The sequence below is a fragment of the Elgaria multicarinata genome, chromosome 10, assembly GCF_023053635.1.
Source record: "Elgaria multicarinata webbii isolate HBS135686 ecotype San Diego chromosome 10, rElgMul1.1.pri, whole genome shotgun sequence".
In the NCBI taxonomy this organism is placed as follows: Eukaryota; Metazoa; Chordata; class Lepidosauria; order Squamata; family Anguidae; genus Elgaria; species Elgaria multicarinata.
This window is the reverse complement of record NC_086180.1, coordinates 2,103,819-2,124,060: the sequence shown is the minus strand read 5'-3', so window position 1 is coordinate 2,124,060 and position 20,242 is coordinate 2,103,819. Positions and strand designations below refer to the sequence as shown.

Sequence of the window (20,242 nt, the reverse complement as noted above, 5' to 3'; positions counted from 1 at the left end):
CTGGTTGAAAGCTGCCTGGCCACTGTGTGAACAGAGTGCTGGGCTGGATGGGCCCTGGTCTGATCCAGCCTCGGGGCTTCTTTCTTCTTACCACACGTTCCCTGGCACAGTCCACTGCAACCTTGTGCAAAAGCAGCAGCAACCCTTCACTTAAACAAGGCTTGTGCAGGAGAACGCCTTGTCCCACCCATCTCTCACGTGTAACTATAACAGATTGAGAGGTCGAAAATATAACCATTTACAGACTGGAGAATTGAAGCTAAAAGATGGAGACATGTCTCCAAAAGTGGCTGACCTGAGATTTGAACCCAGCTCTCCTTTCCCCCAAATAACTCTGGAAGCTTGTTGTACTCTTTGGGTGTATTGATATAGAGACTTTCTGATATCCACATCTCTGTTACCTGAAACATCTACTTATCCAAGCTTTTCATGGGTCTGTAGACCCAGGTAAGGCTATCTCTAGGAGTCAACCTAGATGTGACATTGATAGACGTGCTTCTTTGCTCTGGTGCCTGCCCCACTCACATAGGGTGAAGGCCTAATTCAGTCTTCCCCAACCTGGTACCCTCCAGACATGTTGTACTACAACTCCCATAACCAAGATTCAGAAGCAATCTGAGATCAAAGGCTTGTACATTTCCAAACATGCAATGTGATTTGGGGACTGAAAAAATGTGTTCAACAGCATGCATACATTTGAAAAACGTACATGAAAAAAAAAGCATATTTTTGATAAATGAGCACATATACGTAAGATGAGCCCTGAGGCTGGATCAGACCCAGGGTCCATCTCGTTCAGCACTCCGTTCCCACAGTGGACAACCAGCTATTGACCAGGGATCCACAAGCAAGATACGCTTTAATCAATGGGAGAAGAATGTGTACCTTTGGGGAAATACGGATGGATTTTCATGCGAAAAGAAAAAAGCTCACAATCTGATACAGAGTTAAGTTGAAATGAGCTTTGAGATGGAATTCGGAGAACTTTCGCCAGCTCGAGTTTTGCTGATTCGCACATCCCTAAAAAACATTGTGCAGTAAAACAATGAGCAGCAGCCATGCAAAACCAACACCAGATGCATTAAAAACACACACAGAAGCAGCTGACCAAAATAGCAAGAGCGAGAGCTGGCAGTTCTACTCATTGCTCACCCCTTTTAAACATCAAATGTTGTGCCCATTTTATACATGAATGAAATGCAGAATGCGGACAGGGAGACATTTTTCTCCCTCTCTCAAAATACTAGAACCTGGGATCATTCCATGAAGCTGATTGGTGGGAGATCCAGACAAATAAAAGGAAGTAACTTCTTCGCACAGTGCAGAGTTAAATGATAGAACTCACTATCATAAGATGTAGTGACGGCCACCAATTTGGATGGCTTTAAAAGGGGGTTGTATAAATTCTTGGAGGCGAAGTCTATCAACAGCTACTAGCCTTGATGGTTGTGTGCTATCTCCAGTATTCGAGGCTGTAAGCCTGTGTGCACCAGTTGCTGGGGAACATGGGTGGGAGGGTGCTGTTGCACCAAGTCCTGCTTATTCATCCCTGGCCAATGGCTGGTGGGCCACTGTGTGAACAGAGTGCTGGACTGGATGGAGCCTTGGTCTGATCCAGCATCAGGGCGCTTCTGATGTTCTGATGTTCTTCTGTTCTTATGCCTGCTGTGGTCACATCCTGTTTGGGCCCCTGTAATTGGTGCTCGCAGTTATATGAACTTCTGTTTGCCCAGTGGTTTGAGGTGTTTCCTTTGTGCTGTTTGGATAAATGAGCTCATGTTTTTGTTTTTGGAAAAACCAGCCTGTGCTTGTATCATTATACGTTGGCCTTGTGTCTGTCTAACTCCATCACTAATCACACGTTTTAATTTGTAGCCTGCAGACGGCATGACCAGCGCAGCTTTCATTAACATGCAAACTTCTCGGGCCGATCTCCATGTATGTATTGCTTCATTTCTCACCTAATTACTCGTGTTTATTTGCTTAATTTATATTTTTGAAACCCGGTTTCAACACACGCAAGTTGGATGTTGGTAACGTTGGCCTTAACGTTTTCTCAGACTGCACAGAAACTAGGAGAAACCCAAACATTATATTTATGCCTCTGAAAGATATTAAAGGGAAATTAGAAGATTGGAATTGCAGGATTGGTTTTTTAGTTCTGGTGTGACCCAGAATCCCTTGCACTGTCGCAAAGGATGCTGGGTGAAACTCTCAGCTCATGAAATTGGAACAGCTTTGTGTCTTGATTGTGCCCCAGAATCTGTGGGCTCACCTACACCAAGCAGGATATTCCATAGGAAAGCGGTAGGAAAGCGTTATATAAAAGGCAGGATCTACACTACTGCTTTATAGTGGTAATGAAGTGTGCTGACAACTGTTAGGGCCCATTGACACAACTACACCAAGCAGGATATAACACTATGAAAGTGGTATGAAAGCAGTATATGGCATGTGTCCATGGGCCCCAACAGTTGTCAGTGCACTTCAATACCCCTATAAAGCAGCAGTGTGGCTCCTGCATTTTATATACCGCTTTCATTCCACTTTCATGGTGGAATATCTGCTTGGGCTATAGCTAGACCTAAGGTTTATTCCAGGATTGTCCTGGGGTCAAACCTGTTCATCTAAGTGCCACACAGGGCATCCAGTGTTCAATCAGGGACGAACCTGGGATGATCCTGGGATAAACCTTAGGTCTAGCTATGGCCTTGGTGTAGATGAGCTCTGTGTCTCCTGCTTCACCCGGGCCAAGGATGCCTGGTGACTTCGCAAAGCCAAACGAAGATGGAAATGGTCCCTTCCCCAATCCCGGCACACACACTCTGTGTCCGCAAAGCGTTTGCTGCTAGGAAACGCCAACTAGAGCATAAAAGAGTGCTGGCGGTTCAAGGAGAGAGAGGGTAGCACTGGTCTCTGGACTGGTGTGCAGAGAACAGGGCAGCTCCTACAGAACTTGTGGCTGAGAAGGCCAAGGTGTGCAGAAAATGAGGTCATGGCAGGCCCAGCTAGTATTTTTGACAATCTACGGGGGTCTTTGGCAACGTTCAGAAGCTGAGAACAGAACTTTGCAAGCCATGCTGCTGGTGTTTCAATGAAGGGGAATGTGTTCTGATTTTAGCCCACATTAAATTGCTGCAAACCCCAACAGCAAACTTGCAAGTCATTAATTTTAAAATGAAGGCAGCAAAATGATGGGCAGCCAGCAATAACCCCATTCATGTGCGCCGCGTGGGACTCGAACACAAATGTCGTTAAATGTAATAAACCTCACTTTTGAAAGAGCTGCTGACATCTTACGGGGGTGGGGTGGGGAAGCGTTGGAACCGAAGTCTCGGTTGGAACCGCGGACCTGTTGCAGAGGCCGAAAGAAAGGGCTGCTGGCTGCTGTTGGGAACGGAGGGCAACAGGACTCACGGCTACAGCTGGGAGAACTTAGGTTAAATATTTGAGAAAATGTTGATGGCTCAAATTGGATCCTGGCGTGAGCGTATTGCGCCGAGGAATGTAAGAACAAGCTTATGGGCCAGTCCGTGGTAGGAGGCTTCCCTGCTAGATTGATTTATATATGTATAGCGTTTTTAGCTTGCCGCTCAGCTGGGAAGGCTGCCGGAGTGACTTATGTATAATCAATAAAAACAAGGCAGTCCTTGACCGCAGGCTTACAGTCGAAAAAGAAGAAGGGGGCAGGGAGGGAAGAGGGAAAACGGCGGGGTGGGTCTGCTTCCCATCTCATTCTCTCCCACCCCCCTCCACTTCTGCCTGCAAGAATGGCGGGTGGTGGTGACCGTCGAGAAGCCTCCTCATTTCATGCCAGCCCTTCTGCAAAGTCACAGGTCAGAAGTTACTCAGGGGTAGGTTACTCAGGGTCCTGACTGAGCAGGGCTGCCGGATGTGGCCGTGGTAGTGCCAGCGGACATAGAATCATAGAATAGTAGTTGGAAGGGGCCTCTAAGGCCATCAAGTCCAACCCCCCTGCTCAGTGCAGGAATCCATATTAAAGCATCCCTGACAGATGGTTGTTCAGCTACCTCTTGAAGGCCTCTAGGGTGGGAGAGCCCACCACCTCCCTAAGTAACTGATTCCATTGTCGTACCGCTCTTACAGTCAGGAAATTTTTCCTGATGTCCAGCTGGAATCTGGCTTCCTGTAACTTGAGCCCGTTATTCTGTGTCATGTGCTCTGGGAGGATCGAGAAGAGATCCTGGCCCTCCTCTGTGACATCCCCGTCACCAGGCCCTGGTGCACCTACCGACTGGGAGCCTGCCAGCATCACCGATGCCTGACCAAGATGGGATCAGAGGAGGGTTGACATGGGTCTACTGAGCCCAAGCGGTGGGGGACGGGGAATCCCTTTTCACATGTGCAGCTTGGATGAGGGGAAAGGCTGTGCCACTGGAATTCTCTTGATTTTAAATGCATGTCTCTGACCCATAGAAAATAGCCACCTCTTCTAAAAAAATTCACAAAGGAATTGCTGTGCGCCACTACAGCAAGAGAAATAAATTGGGAGGGGGTGGGGGAACGGTCCATTTAATTCACCATATGAATAAATTGAAGTTGCCCCTCCCCTCAGTAGAAGATCCGTTTCTTCCACCGCTTTCGTGTCTCCCATCCCGCCACGGCTTCGGCTGTATCTTAATACAAATAAGCCATTAAGCGACAAGTTAGCACACGGAACACGAGCCAGAAAACATGCAAGCTAAAATCTGTAAACTATTTGGAGTAATTGGTTATTTGCTGCGCTTGCTAGTCTCCAATCGTAGCGCATATTTTATGGCCTATCCAGTTTCCCTTCTCAGATATCTCCAGCTGAAGCCTGACAGTTGATACCCAGCCCTGAGACTGGGCAGGGACGGGGATGCCAGCCTCTCATTCCTGTGGTGGCCTCCTGTGAACGCAGCCTCATCAGGGCCTCGCCGTGCTCCGCTTGGGATCAGGTTGCCAAACTCCGGCCCTGGGAGGGCTCTGCACCCTTGGAGGGGAACCGTCTGCCCAGCTTTGCCTCTGCGGTCTCTGCGGCGACAGGACAGCCTGGAACCTTGCAGCATTCTCTTATAGGGAGCTCTGCCTTCACCCAATGGGCTTTGAATGGCAGAAAATAGATGGGGGAGGGGGCGTTTTTCTCCCTCTCTCATAATATCAGAGCCCAAAGGGGTCGTCCCATGAAGGTGGGAGATTCAGGACAGGTAAAAGGGAGTCCTTCTTCACACAACACAGTTAAAACTATGGAATTTGCTATTCCAAGGGCTATTCTACTCCAAGCAGGATATTCCACTATGAAAGTGGTATGAAAGTAGTATATAAAACGCAGGAGCCACACTACTGCTTTATAGCGGTACTGAAGTGAACTGACAACTGTTGGGGCCCACTGACACAGACCACATACCGCTTCCATACCACTTTCATAGTCATAGAATCATAGAATAGCAGAGTTGGAAGGGACCTACAATGCCATCGAGTCCAACCCCCTGCTCAGTGCAGGAATCTACCCTAAAGCATCCCTGACAGATGCTTGTCCAGCTGCCTCTTGAATGCCTCTAGTGTGGGAGAGCCCACAACCTCCCTAGGTAACTGGTTCCATTGTCATACTGCTCTAACAGTCAGGAAGTTTTTCCTGATGTCCAGCTGGAATCTGGCTTCCTTTAACTTGAGCCCGTTATTCCGTGTCCTGCACTCTGGGAGGAGCGAGAAGAGATCCTGGCCCTCCTCTGTGTGACAACCTTTGAAGTATTGGAAGAGTGCTCTCATGTCTCCCCTCAATCTTCTCTTCTCCAGGCTAAACATGCCCAGTTCTTGCAGTCTCTCTTCATAGGGCTTTGTTTCCAGACCCCTGATCATCCTGGTTACCCTCCTCTGAACATGCTCCAGCTTGACTGCATCCTTCTTGAATTGTGGAGCCCAGTGTTATATCCTGCTTGGTGTAGATGTGCCATGGGCCCCAACAGTTGTCAGTGCCCTTCAGTACCGCTATGAAGCAGTCGGGTGGCTCCTGCCTTTTATATACTGCTTTCATAGTGGAATATCCTGCTTGGTGTAGGTGAGCCCCAAGGTGCAGTGATGGCCACCAATTTAGATGTCTAAAAGGGGGTTGGATAAATTTGTGCAGGAGATGGCTATCAATGGCTATTAGTTCTGATGGCTCCATGCTACCTCGAGTGTCAGAGGCTGTATTCCTATGTACTCCAGTTGTTGGGGAACATGGGTGCGCAGGTGCTGTTGCGCTCATGTCCTGCTTGTGGTTCCTGGTCCACAGCTGGTTGGCCACTATGGGAACAGAATGCTGGACCAGATGAACCCTTGGTCGTGTTCAGCATCAGGGCTCTTCTGATGTTCGTAGCTGCTCACGAGCACAGCAGAAGAGTGCAGGAGAACTTCCTGGCAGGATTGTATGCCTGGATCAATTTTTAACACGCACGCCCACTCCCATTACAACCTTGTACATCTGTTGTGGACTGTAGGGCAGTAATTCCGAATTTGGGCACTGGTGTGTTGCTAGAGAGGAGTGGCCGTGTGGCGAGGAATCAACCCCACATTTGCGCAAGGCTGCTGTAAGCCAGGACCCTATGGAAAAGGCTCCCTGCTGCTTCTCTGCCCCCATTTAGCCAGGCTCCATTGTGGGCCGGGCCGGGCCGGGCCGGGGCATGGGCTGCTGACCTTCCTCACTGAGTGTGAGCCGGTCGTTCTGTCAGTCCCAGCGAGCAGCTCTTTAGAATGACCCAGCGTGCCTCTGAGGAGGCTTTGGGTTGCACCTCTGCGGGAGCCACCATTGCTCTGGCCTGTTCCTTCCAAGAAATGCATAAAAATGGGCAGGGGGTTTGCACAGTACTTGGCCCCTCTAAACACAAATGTTCAGGCTGTAAGAGTGAATTGGAAAAGCTGCAGCCTTTTGGGATGTGGTCTGGAAACAAAGCCCTGTGAGGAGAGACTGAAAGAACTGGGCGTGTTTAGCCTGGAGAAGAGAAGATGGAGGGGAGACATGATAGCACTCTTCAAATACTAAAAAGGTTGTCACACAGAGGAGGGCCAGGATCTCTTCTCAATCCTCCCAGAGTGCAGGACACGGAATAACGGGCTCAAGTTACAGGAAGCCAGATTCCGGCTGGACATCAGGAAAAACTTCCTGACTGTTACAGCAGTACGACAATGGAACCAGTTACCTAGGGAGGTTGTGGGCTCTTCCACACTAGAGGCCTTCAAGAGGCAGCTGGACAACCGTCCGTCAGGGATGCTTTAAGATGGATCCCTGCATTGAGGTTGGACTAGATGGCCTTACAGGAACCTTCCAACTCTACTATTCAATTATTCGGCCCTGGTTAGGCCTCATCTACATTATTGCGTCCAGTTCTGGGCTCCACAATTCAAGAAGGACGCAGACAAGCTGGAGCGTGTTCAGAGGAGAGCAACCAGGATGATCAGGGTTCTGGAAACAAAGCCCTATGAAGAGAGACTGAAACAATTGGGCATGTTTAGCCTGGAGAAGAGAAGATTGAGGGGAGACATGACAGCACTCTTCAAATACTTAAAAAGTTGTCACACAGAGGAGGGCCAGGATCTCCTCTCGATCCTCCCAGAGTGCAGGACACGAAATAATTGGCTCAAGTCACAGAAAGCCAGATTCCAGCTGGACATCAGGAAAAACTTCCTGACTGTTAGAGCAGTACGACAATGGAACCAGTGACCAAGGGAGGTGGTGGGCTCTCCTACACTGGAGGCCTTCAGGGGGCAGCTGGACAGCCATCTCTCAGGGATGCTTTAGGGTGGATTCCTGCATTGAGCAGGGGGTTGGAGTTGATGGCCTCATAGGACCCTTCCAACTCTACTATTCTATGATTCTATGGTCCAGGCACAGTATGGTTGGAAAGCGTGCACTAATTAATAGCATTCCGTGTTGCCACGATCCGTGAGGGTGTTTAAATTGGATCCCCTCTTTCTCCCATTTTGTGAAGAGCCTGTTCTTCACGTGGCTTTTCCATTTCGATGCAGACCGATTAGCTTCCTTTCCAATTAACATTCCAGCTGCTTTTTCTGGCATTTTGCTTCTTTCATTTTTTAATTTTTAATTTAAAAAAAACAAACTTTTTTTTTCTTGCTAACATCCGTCCAAAAATCAGCAGAAGCCTCTAACCCATTTCTTTGTCTTGGGGCTGCAGAAGATACCAGAGGTACGTCGTCAGATTACCGAAAGTGCTTTCTTTGTAACTCTGCACCTGTGGAATGTCATATTAAAGCCATTTTGGTTAGAAAGTAGCTTTTTAAAAAATGGCAGCACAAAAGGAGTGCTGAAAAGGGAAATTTATGTAATATTTCTATGAAGGAGGGGGTGTGTGTGTGTCGCGGGGGAACCCGGCCCAGAGCCTCTGTGAGACAGGGGCGAGAAGGCTCTCAGCTGGCAGTCCAACGCCATAAACCCTGATTGCGGCTTCTCCGTGAGGTTAGTGTGATGGAATTTTGTGGAATTCTAAAATGAGATATTTATTTGTGTAGGAATATTTCACGAGTTACAAATTGCTTTTACATCTTGGCTTCAATCGATTTCAGAAGTATTTATAGAAAAAAGCCAAACCGAGTCTCGGATGAAAAGTTCCCTTCCGCTGAGTCAGTCCATGGGTCTGTCTGGCTCACTGTGGCCTGCTGTGACGGGCAGAGGTCTTTCCCCACCACCTGCTCTCTGGACGTTTAGCTAGAGGTGGTGGGGCTTGAACCCACGGCCTTCTGCATGCCACCCCTGTGGTCTCCCACTGGCCTGTGCTTTCAGTCACCTTTCCAAGGTGATCCCTCCCTTCCGGCTTCTCTAATCAGAGAGTCTTGTTGCCCTTATGCCAGGGGTGGAGAAACTCAGGTGATGGGCCAAATCTGTCCTTCCTGGGCCCCACATCCAGCCTTCTTGCGTTCCCCATGTGGCTGTGCCCCCTTACCCTTCCTCCAACTGCTGATTGTGTCGTGGCTTCCTGGAAGCTTTTCCTCCGTCCTAAAAGGTTGCAACGCCTCTTCTAAGGCTTAGAAGCTTGAAGCTACAATATGTTGGTATTTGGGGCATGTTGGCCCCACCCTTTCCTTTTGGGCCCACCCCTTCTCCAAAATGGAATTTGGCCCTCAGGCAGAAAGAAGGTTCTGCACCCCTGGTGCCTCCTGTCCTTCCTTGGGCACCATCTCTTTGACGTTCTTTTGCGTGAACCTGTCTGTGCTGGACGGGAGCTGCCTGAGCCAGGCTGAACAGCTGCAAGATCCGTGATTATGAATGTTTGTTTTCCCCTCTCTCCGCTTCTCCTCTTCCAGGAAGAAGAATTCATCGACTGGTGGAGCAAGTTCTACGCTTCCACAGGCGAGCGAGAGAAATGCGGCTCCTACCTGGAGAAGGGCTTTGACACCTTGAAGGTAACGTGATGGAGGGTGTCTGTCTTTGAGAGTTCTTGCTGAGGAGATGTAATTGTGCATCGAGGACTCCAAGTAGGGACATCATGAGCCAAGGCTGGGACTACGTACCATTCTGGTCACCACACCTAAAAAAAATGGCATTAGTTGCAGAAGAGGGCAACTAAAATGATCAGGGGGCTGGAGCATCTCCCCTCTGAGGGAAGGTTACATCAACTGGGATTGTTTAGCTTGGAAAAAAGGAGGCTAAGGGGAGACATGATAGAGGTGGACAAAATGATGCCTGGTATGGAGAATGTGGATAGAGGAGGTATTTTTCTCCCTCTCTCATAATACTAGAACTGAAAGGGGTCATTATCCCATGAAGCTGATGAGTGGTGGGAGATTGAGGAGAGTTAAAAGGAAGTACTTCTTCACACAGTGCACATGTCACTCCAAGGCCCGAGATTTCCCAGCCAGGGCAGGAGTAGGGGAAGAAAACGTGTGTGTGTGTGTCTTTTGATGGGTTGGGTTAAGGGGAGCACGCCAAGACCAGTCCGCTCCTTCATGCCAGGGCTGTCTCTGTGTGCGCTGGAGAACAGAGAAGAAGAAAAAGCAACCCCCAACTCTTCTCGCTCTTCCCACTAGGTCTATGAGACAGAATTGGAGAACATTGAAGACTTTGGGGGTCTCTCCGATTTCTGCCACACCTTTACGCTGTTCCGTGGCAAGAGCCAGGATGCCAATGAAGACCCGACTGTCGTAGGGGAATTCAAGGTTTGCCAAGCTCTTTCTGCTGTTGGAATGGCTGGGGAAGGACTGGAGTGTGATCCACAAAGGCTTTCACTAGTAGCTTGGAAAAGTGTAGAACATCAGGGTCTTGTAGGCTCCTGGGGGCAGTAGAGCCAGCTCCCACCCCGGAAGGCCCTGAGCAAATGCAAGATAGCCTGTGGGCGCATTTAAAGATTAGGCAGCATGGCTCTGATTTCAGTGCCCAGAGTGGATGGCAGTGCTGGTGCCACGGTTCAGTACGCTCCGCAGGCAAGACGGGCAGGGCGCCCTTCCTGGCGCCTTGCTGGGCTTCCTCGACTGCCAGCAACGGGGGTGGGACCCCAGCAGCCTTTGCCCTTCCACAGAGCTGGTGTCTTTCAATCGTCTCAGCGGAGAATCATAGAATCATAGAAAAGCAGAGTTGGAAGGGGCCTACATGGCCATCGAGTCCAACCCCCTGCTCAATGCAGGAATCCACCAGATATTTCCATCAGAAATATGCCTGTCTTGCTCTGGGACATTTTTAGGGATGTATGAGAAATCAGTTTCGCAGTTTTTGATCAGCATTCACCCACTTCACATGTTCTGGACCGAACACAGACTCAAACCGCCGTCCACGGTTGAGATTTGTACATTTTGGAACTTGCAATGCAGAGCAAAGGAAATTCCATTTGACAGCCTGCATGCTTTTGATGGATACACAAACGTGTTTTGATCAATGGGAGAAGAAGGCATACATTTCAAAGTGGATTGCAGTTGATGTTTACATTCAGGAAAAAAAGATATATGAAAATTCGCACATTTTATTTATTTGTTTATTTATTTATTACATTTATATACTGCCCCATAGCCAAAGCTCTCTGGTTTGTTTGTTTTTACAAAAGTTAAAAACAGTAAACATTAAAAGTATACAAAATTTTAAACCATCAAAAACATAAAAACAACAGTATATAAAAAAACAGTATTCATTTAAAAACAACAGTTCTGGGTGTTTATTTTCACATGAAAGGAAAAGAAGAAAACTGGCCCAAGACGGAACAGGCTTCGAAGTGGAATTTAGGGGACTTCAACGAGCGTGGGGCTGGCCTGTATTTTATTTATTTATTTATTTATTTATTACATTTCTATACCGCCCAATAGCCGAAGCTCTCTGGGCGGTTTACAAAAATTAAAACCATAATAAAACAACCAACAGGTTAAAAGCACAAGTACAAAATACAGTATAAAAAGCACAACCAGGATAAAACCACGCAGCAAAATTGATATAAGATTAAAATACAGAGTTAGAACAGTAAGATTTAAATTTAAGTTAAAATTCAGTGTTAAAATACTGAGAGAATAAAAAGGTCTTCAGCTGGCACATCCCTAGACATTTTGCCCAGGTGCGCGCGCACACGCACTCGCACACGCACTCCTGGGGCTCTTCCATTGGGGAGGCCCCTTCGTGTCACTGAGAAGGCGTTGCAGTTTATAGCAAGGGGTGGGGGGAGAGGGGGAGGGGGGACGGCACCGGTGGCACCCTACCGGTATGTGCTACCTTGAACCAAGATGGCACCACCCTGGAGCCATTGCTCCAGGAAGCGGGTGCCACCATCACAGTGGTACTGTCGGCACCACTCCTGCCATTCCCAGCTCTTAAGACCGAAGCCCGTCCGGGGATATGAAACGGGACACCGAAACAGCTGCCTGTGGTGCCGTTGGCCTTGTGCTCTGTGGGGTGGCCCAATATGATGTGGCCAGAAGAGCTAGAATTCCCACACACCCCTGTTCACTTCTTTCAACGTGAAAGCTGGGACTCCCGTGATGTTGAATGCTACACACCGCTACCAATTCCTGCACTTGGGTGGTACGTCTGGAGGACCCACATTGTTCTGGGGTGGATTTGGTGCCAGTGGCAGAGCTGGCATGTAGAAGCCCTTCCCTGTGGCTGTGTCAGCCCCAGCCACCTTCCGGCAGCCACATCACGCCCCACACATGCAGCTGTGATGTGTGAACCAGTTCTGTGTTTCAGCCATTAGTTGTGTGCGCGGCTGTAGGTGGAGTAGAGATGGGCAGCAGGCCCTGGTTGCCAGAAGCCTTCCATGGCCCCCCACTCTGTTTTCAGGGCTCCTTCAAGATTTACCCCCTCCCCGACGACCCCACGGTGCCAATGCCTCCTCGCCAGTTCCACCAACTTCCAGCCAGAGGCCCCCAGGAGTGCCTCGTCCGTGTTTACATCATCCGTGCCTTTGATCTGCAGCCCAAAGACTCCAATGGAAAGGTAAGGCCGCAAGGGATATCTTTATGTTGAGAGATATCCAGGCAATATTGATTTTCGACTAAATTATGTTTGAGTAACTGCTGCTGAGGGAATCCATCCTCACTTTCCCTTCTTGGAAGCTCATTCTGTTACCGTGCTTTTGTTAGCAGTAAAAGAAAAAGAAAAGTTGGTTAAGTTGACTAGATGGCTAAGTTTGAATCTCCCCAGGCCAGTGGTGGGCAGCCTGTGCTCAGAGGCTTCAAGCTTTTTCATTCCTTTCCTTCAAATCCAGATCAGCAGGCCTCAGAGGGAATGCACGGAGAGCGCTTTGAGGGGGAGGGCAGTGCCTGAAACTTTAAAGAAAGAGCGTAGAAGTGTTTCTGCAGCTTCCATTCCTGACTTTATTTCAAAGGGCAAAAATTCCTGCCCCCCTCCTATAAGGGAGATGCTACATCTTGCGCCTCCAAGGTTTGTTCCCAAAGGGTACAGCTCCATGGCGCTCATACATGCAGTACTCCTGACGGAGCCCACTGGGGCAGCCGGGGCTGGACTTTGGGGCCCCATACAGTCCAGAGGCCCATGCAGCCAATGGCCACTCAAAGTGGCAGGTGATGGGGCAGTGGCAAAGAGGTCTGGCATCAGCACCTGGGGTGCCGTGGGGATCCCCAGGGCCCATCAGCACAGATGCAGCAAACCGAGGGATCCTTTGTTTTTTGTGGTTTCTAAAAACAGCCAGGCATGTACCTGGTGACAGATGCTCATTTCACTGTCATTACTTTCCGTGTATATATATTATCCTTTTCTACAAAAAATGGTGCTTATCCCCAGGGAAATGCATTGCACATCAGAGCAGCAGAAACAAACTCCACTTTATTCCCGTAGTAACAATTGCACTGTGATTTAAGGGCATTTAAAATGTTAAACTGCTCAGACGCTTTTCTTCCTTTTCTTGTTTTAATACCAGGGTTGTTAAACAGCTTGTTTTGTTTTTGGCTCTAACAGACGAGGAATGTAGAAGCCATCACAAAGCCTGGGATGGCCAAGGGTGGTGGTGAGACGGAGGAGAGAAATGTTTGTGTGCCGCACAACGGATGACCCCATAAGGGCAGGATCTAAAATCACTGAGCTGCGCCCCTGACTGAGCCCTACAGTTTGTGGGCTGTGGCGCTTCAACCAACCCACTTCTCATCCCGTGTACACAATTTAAAGTGGTGACTGTGGAACCAGTGGGAGTTGTACTGTCTGTATAATGGGATCCCCTCTGGCTTTGTTGGGGGTGGGGGTGGATTCTAGGCAAAGAGATCCTCGAAGAGGCTGCTTCAGGGTGGACAGGGAGGACTCTGGTCCTAGTTTCATAGAGAGGTCTGCAGCTGACGCCCAGGTTTAGCTGGCCACGCGTGTCCCTTCACTTGCGGTCCCTTGGCTGTCCAGTTCAGCCTGGGCTGTTGCTCTCACTGTTGTTTCTCTGTAGTACCTGTGGTTGTTGCAGAGAACCCACCTTGGCGGTCCATGTTTCCTTCTCCTCTGCAGTGTGACCCTTATGTGAAGATTTCCGTGGGGAAGAAATCCATCAATGACCAGGATCATTATATCCCATGCACACTGGAGCCAGTCTTCGGGAAGTAAGGGTTCACTTGAGTTCCGAACACAGCTTTGGAGACCAGTGTCTCTCCATGTGTGGGGTGGGGGTTAGGGGTGGTGAGATGTTCCTGATAGGAAACTATTAGATAAGGTGCTTGAGAAACAGCATCTGTGGTTGCAACAGGACGTCTTCCAACTCCTCAGAGCTGCTGTAATGCATAATGTATCCGGAATGTATCTGGAATGGAATTCACACCCTTCTTAGCTGTGGGATGCCAGAGGTCCCGTTGCACACGGAAAGGATTTTACTATGTTCTGGAAGACAAACAAAGTGCCCTGTGGATCTCCAAGCCATCTGCTCGCCACCATTGCAGATGTTTTCATTTTGGCCATACAGAATCCCCACGTGGGAATCCAACATTGGGAATTCCTGGGCCTTCTTAAAGGGAGTAATGCTAACCATAAAAGATCCACTTCCCAGGTCCTGTAAACTGGGGTGGGGGAAGTAGATCTCCAGATATTTTGGATTTTAACTGCAAGCATTCCTGACCATTGACCATGCTGGCAGGGACTTCTGGGAGTCCAAGTCCCAGACATCTGGAGAGCTACCTTCTGTCCCCTCCTGCTGTAACCCATTTTGATGGCATCTGGAGCAGCTGAGTTTTGATGGCTAGGCAAGTGCAGCAACCTTTATGCTGCTACACTTCGGGCCGCTGTAGAGTAACGTACGTGTTCCTGCCTCTCCATAGGATGTTTGAGCTGACCTGCACGTTGCCCTTGGAGAAGGATCTGAAGATCACTCTCTACGACTACGACCTCTTGTCCAAGGATGAGAAGATCGGGGAGACCACCATTGACCTGGAGAATCGGTTCCTCTCCAGATTTGGGGCCCGCTGTGGTTTGCCCCAGACTTACTGCAAGTGGGTGCTTTGGTGGGACTTGAACTTGCATCTTCTGTTCTCCAACCCCATGCCCTGTTGCTGTGAATTAAAGACGGTTGTTCAGTAGATCGACCACCAGTGGTCTGACTGAGCTTCATATGTCTCCCAGCTACTCAAACCAGGAAGCATTTATAGTGGCCACCTGACCTGTGCCAGCCTATTGGTGCAAGGAGGCGGGTCTCTCTGCAATTCCCTGTGCTGTGCACAGTCTGCATTCCTGCCTGACACCCCCTGGGCCGTCAGTTCAAGACCCACATTGGGCTCAAGTCTGGATAGTGCTTGAGCCAAGGCTACAAGTGAGCCCCTCACACTTGCACAGCTCCTAGGAGGTGTGGCTTCAGCACAACTGGGGTCATTGTAGGAGGGGTGTGTGTGTGTGTGTGTGTGTCTGCGTCTGCGTCTGAATCTAGCTACGGGAATGGACATTGAACGTGACCTGCAGCCCAAAGGATGGGATGTGCAAAAGCGTCGCTTCGGTTTGGTTTTGTTTCTTTATTTCTTCCTCTTTTACGCCTTCAGATCTGGCCCGAACCAGTGGAGGGATCAGCTGCGACCCTCTCAGCTGCTGCACTACTTCTCTTTGCAACGCAGCCACAAGCCTCCCGTTTACAAGCCTGACCGGATCGCCTTTGGAGATCAGAGCTACAGCCTCTCGGACTTCGGTAAGAACCAGCCCCGCCCGTCTTCTCCTTCGTGATCTCTTCCGCATTTACACAACCAGGAGGCCAGCTTGCAGTTCTCCCACCACCAGGCCTTTGCGCTGCTCCTGTTGATTTTGGTGGGACTGGTGCAGGATCAGGCCCTGTGGAGCTTGGACCCTGGGGAAGTGGCTGAGAGTGGTGCCAAGCGAAGAGCTCCCCTCCCACCCCGTTGAGATATGTTCTGCCTTAGCAGGGGAGGTTCAAGTAGACCAGGATATAGCCAGTGAGTAACGGAAGGGCAACGGGTGTGTCCTTCTCTTGTGGAGCTGCCGACACGGTCCAGGAGCTGCTCAATCAAGAGCTTCCTAGGAACATCCGAAGCTGCTGTCTACTGAGTCGGACCCTCTCCCTGCCTGCCCCCCTGCTGGTCCATGTAGGCCAGGAAGGGTTCTCCAGGGTTTCAGCCAGCAGTTTTCCCTGCCCCACCCTGAAGATGCCGGGGGTCGAACCTGGGACCTTCTGCACGCGAAGCAGGGGATCTGCCCACTTCGCTGTGGTGCTCAAGCTTCCTGCCAGAGCTGAGTCAGAGCCACCCGTTGAGTGGGAGCCAAGAGCTGAGCCAAGGGTCAGACTGGGGGGTCACCGGGCTTGGGAGGTCAGAACCAATCATAGAATCATAGAATCATAGAATAGCAGAGTTGGAAGGGGGCCCACAAGGCCATCGAGTCCAACCCCCTGCTCAAGGCAGGAATCCACCCTAAAGCATCCCTGACAGATGCTTGTCCAGCTGCCTCTTGAAGGCCTCTAGTGTGGGAGAGGCCACAACCTCACCAGGCAACTAATTCCATTGTCGTACTGCTCTAACAGTCAGGAAGTTTTTCCTGATGTCCAGCTGGAATCTGGCTTCCTTTAACTTGAGCCCATTATTCCGTGTCCTGCACTCTGGGAGGATCGAGAAGAGATCCTGGCCCTCCTCTGTGTGACAACCTTTCAAGTATTTGAAGAGTGCTCTTGTGTCTCCCCTCAGCCTTCTCTTCTCCAGGCTAAACAGGCCCAGTTCTTTCAGTCTCTCTTCATAGGGCTTTGTTTCCAGACCCCTGATCACCCTGGTTGCCCTCCTCTGGACACGCTCCAGCTTGTCTGCGTCCTTCTTGAATTGTGGAGCCCAGAACTGGACGCAGTACTCTAGATGAGGCCTAACCAGGGCCGAATAGAGAGGAACCAGTACCTCACGTGATTTGGAAGCTATACTACTATTAATGCAGCCCCAAATAGCATTGGCCTTTCTTGCAGCCCTATCGCACTGTTGGCTCATATTCAGCTTGTGATCTACAACAATTCCAAGATCCTTCTCATTCGTAGTGTTGCTGAGCCAAGTATCCCCCATCTTGTAACTGTGCCTTTGGTTTCTATTTCCTAAATGTAGAACTTGGCATTTATCCCTATTAAATTTCATCCTGCTGTTTTCAGCCCAGCACTCCAGCCTATCAAGATCACTTTGAAGTTTGTTTCTGTCTTCCAGGGTATTAGCTATGAACCAGCCCAGAGCCAGGGAGGCCTATCATGGCCCAGACAAAGGCCTACAGTAAACAGGGCTTCTTCATAGCCCTTCCAATGGCCAGCTAGTACCTGCGTTACCTGCTGCTGCCCAGGGGGATGCTCCAACCTGTAGCCCTGGTGGCTCACCACCCCATGGGGCAGCCCTGCCCCAAGCCTTGGGGCGAGGGTCCTAGTTCCATCCCCAGCAGGTCCTGACACTTCTCCTATGCAGGCAGAAGCTGAAACTCCCCTTCTGCTATCCCCACGGTGGCAGGGATTGCTTCTCCATAGGGGGGTGACCAGGATTCTGTTCCACGTGCCAAATACCGTGCTTTAGGTTGGCCTAGTTTTGGCCACGCCAATTTCTGCCATCCATGCCTTGGAAATGTGTGGGTGGCAGAGCCTTGTATTTGTAGATCGTGGCCAGCAGAGAGAGACAGCGCCACACAGACGGAGCTTTCAGGGCAACAGAGCACACGCTCCACGAGGGTCTCTTTGCAGCTGGAGTCCACATTTACACTCATTCCCAGTGAAACGCAGGCTTCGCGTTCAGTGTGGATTTTCATTGCTGTTTTACATGTGTTCCCCGCTTCTTCCAGCAGGCTCACGTAGACACCAGGGGTGCCAGTATCACTGACTTAGGCCGTTTCTACACCAGCCCGAGAATCTGGGCTGGTCATGGCTGAGTCCCTGCATGTCCAAGTGATGCACAGGGGCTCCCGGGGGCAGGGGGGCACGAGCGTGGGTTTCCCCAGGGATAAATAATCCCTGGGAAAATCTGATTCCTCCCGCGGTCTTGGGATTGTCCTGAGGCCGTATGGCCGGCCGTCCCAGCTTCTTCCTTCCTCCCTGCGAGTAGCGTGGTCATCAGAGGGAAGGAGCCGGGACAGGGGTGTGCTCCAGCTCCTTTTCCTTTAAAAAAAAAGGCGCCCGCAACACGCACGATGTCCCTCCTCCCATCCAGGATGTCGCGCGGTCATGTAGACACAGGGCAACGATCCTGGAAGTAGGTAAGTCTGGGATCACCCCCTCTCCGTCCCAATACACCCGTAGGTGTAGAAAGGGCCTTAGTTCATGTAATCAAGAAGCAAAAGAGTGCAGAGCGCAAAGGGATTCTTCTTCTTCTCCTCCTCCTCCTCCTCCTCCTTCCACTTGTAGGGATGTTAATGTTGATGCTGCTGCTAATAATAATGTTAAGCATTGCTATGGAGTGTTCAACACATTCCACATCCATTTTCCTGTGACCTTCACAACCATCTTGTATAGTAGGTGTCATCCCCATGTCACAGAAAGGAGGGCAGAGGTTGAAAGAGGGAGGGGGGAGAGAGGGAGGGAAGGAAGCTTGCATAATATTCTGGCAAAGGTAAGACTCAAATCAAGGGCTGCCTCTGTAGGTCAGTCTCTCAGCCGCTCCACTAAGCCAGGGTAGATTTGGGCAACCTCCAAAGATAACAGCAGGCCCAATGCAGAATGACTCACCGAACCAGTGTGAATGAGTCCTGCATTGCTTCCAAACGTTGATTGTGTGATTCTCCCAGAGCTGTTGTGATTTTGGCTCATATTTACGACAAAACTGGCAAACTTTAAAGAACCACAGGTCCTGTTCATATAAGCATGTACATCCCTTAATTCCCCAGCACTTGAACGCTTTTTCACACAAGGTGATTGCATGGCGGGTGCGTGCGCAGGATCGTGCCAGCTGGTCTGGCCTCCGGCTGCCTCCTGGCTCTGTTTCAACCTTCAGAGGTACGTGGGGAGGTCTGGCTGGGCCCAGCCTGCTCCCCAGACCCACATCCTCTGTGTGCATTTGTTGGGTGTAAAAGGGATTTGAGGATTGTCAGCTGAATGTGGCCATTGGCTCTGTGGATGGGCATGAGGCTGGCGTGAAGGTCCTGACCTGCGTTGGCCCCATTGCTCACACATGCAAACCACAAAAGTTCTGCAGCCCTCAGTGAGGGTTGTGCCTGTGAGGGCCAGCCCATAACATGCAGCGGAACCGGGACCAAGAGCAACGGCGTTTCATGCAGAAAGTCCCCGGTTCAATCTCCTGTGGCTTGTCTGGGAGGGGCGAGTTGCTGGGAAACCCCCTGCCTGAAATCACGTGAGGTCCTGGTTCCCCTCTATTCAGCCCTGGTTAGGCCTCATCTAGAGTACTGCGTCCAGTTCTGGGCTCCACAATTCAAGAAGGACGCAGACAAGCTGGAGCGTGTTCAGAGGAGGGCAACCAGGATGATCAGGGGTCTGGAAACAAAGCCCTATGAAGGGAGACTGAAAGAACTGGGCAGGTTTAGCCTGGAGAAGAGAAGATTGAGGGGAGACATGATAGCACTCTTCAAATCCTTGAAAGGTTGTCACACAGAGGAGGGCCAGGATCTCTTCTCGATCCTCCCAGAGTACAGGACACGGAAGAACGGGCTCAAGTTAAAGGAAGCCAGATTCCAGCTGGACATCAGGAAAAACTTCCCGACTGTTAGAGCAGTATGACAATGGAATCAGTTACCTAGGGAGGTTGTGGGCTCTCCCACACTAGAGGCCTTCAAGAGGCAGCTGGACAGCATCTGTTGGGGATGCTTTAGGGTGGATTCCTGCATTGAGCAGAGGGTTGGACTCCATGGCCTTTTAGGTAGGGTGACCATATTTTGGAAACCAAAAAGGAGGACAACATGGTCACCCCCAGGGGGGCGTGTCTAGTACCAAGGGGGCATGCCCACCCGAACATAGCCTTGGTCACATGTCTGATTTTACAGCACACATTTAAGACAATTCTGTTCTACATAACATCTTAATGTTAAAATCACTGAAATAAAGAACAAGTGAGAGATTCAATGTATCTGAAATTAACTTCACTCACTCCTACTTTTGTAGGTTTTGCTGTACTTTGAAGCTTTTGCTATACTCTGTGTGTTACATTCTCCCCTTCCCTCAAATATCTTTTCTGACTGTATCTTCACTCATTGCAAGCGGCTGTTGTTGTTAACAGGGTTTGCTACTGGCCCCAGATCTGTTTCAAATTTGGTATGGCTAAAGCTCTACCTAAAAGCTATCATGGTGCCAACTTTCAGCTCTTTATCTTTAAAAATGACAGTTTAAAAAATTATAATTTTAAAACCTCAATTTTTTAAAAATCCCTATAAAAATCAATGAATGAATGGATCTGTTTCAAATTTGGTGTGGCT

The 20,242-nt window shown here is 49.8% G+C and overlaps 1 protein-coding gene across 2 annotated transcripts in view; it reads left to right on the top strand.

Moving 5' to 3' along the window:
• Positions 1 to 20,242, top strand: part of DYSF (dysferlin) — a 201,087-nt gene that overhangs the window by 140,919 nt on the left and 39,926 nt on the right. The window contains exons 39-45 of one of the 2 annotated variants that reach the window (XM_063135825.1): positions 1,876 to 1,938; positions 9,280 to 9,378; positions 10,003 to 10,131; positions 12,230 to 12,385; positions 13,895 to 13,986; positions 14,695 to 14,865; positions 15,406 to 15,548. In XM_063135825.1, coding sequence (XP_062991895.1) covers positions 1,876 to 1,938; positions 9,280 to 9,378; positions 10,003 to 10,131; positions 12,230 to 12,385; positions 13,895 to 13,986; positions 14,695 to 14,865; positions 15,406 to 15,548 — 853 coding nt within the window. The remainder of the gene's footprint in view (positions 1 to 1,875; positions 1,939 to 9,279; positions 9,379 to 10,002; positions 10,132 to 12,229; positions 12,386 to 13,894; positions 13,987 to 14,694; positions 14,866 to 15,405; positions 15,549 to 20,242) is intronic. The other variant, XM_063135826.1, reaches the window with a different exon arrangement.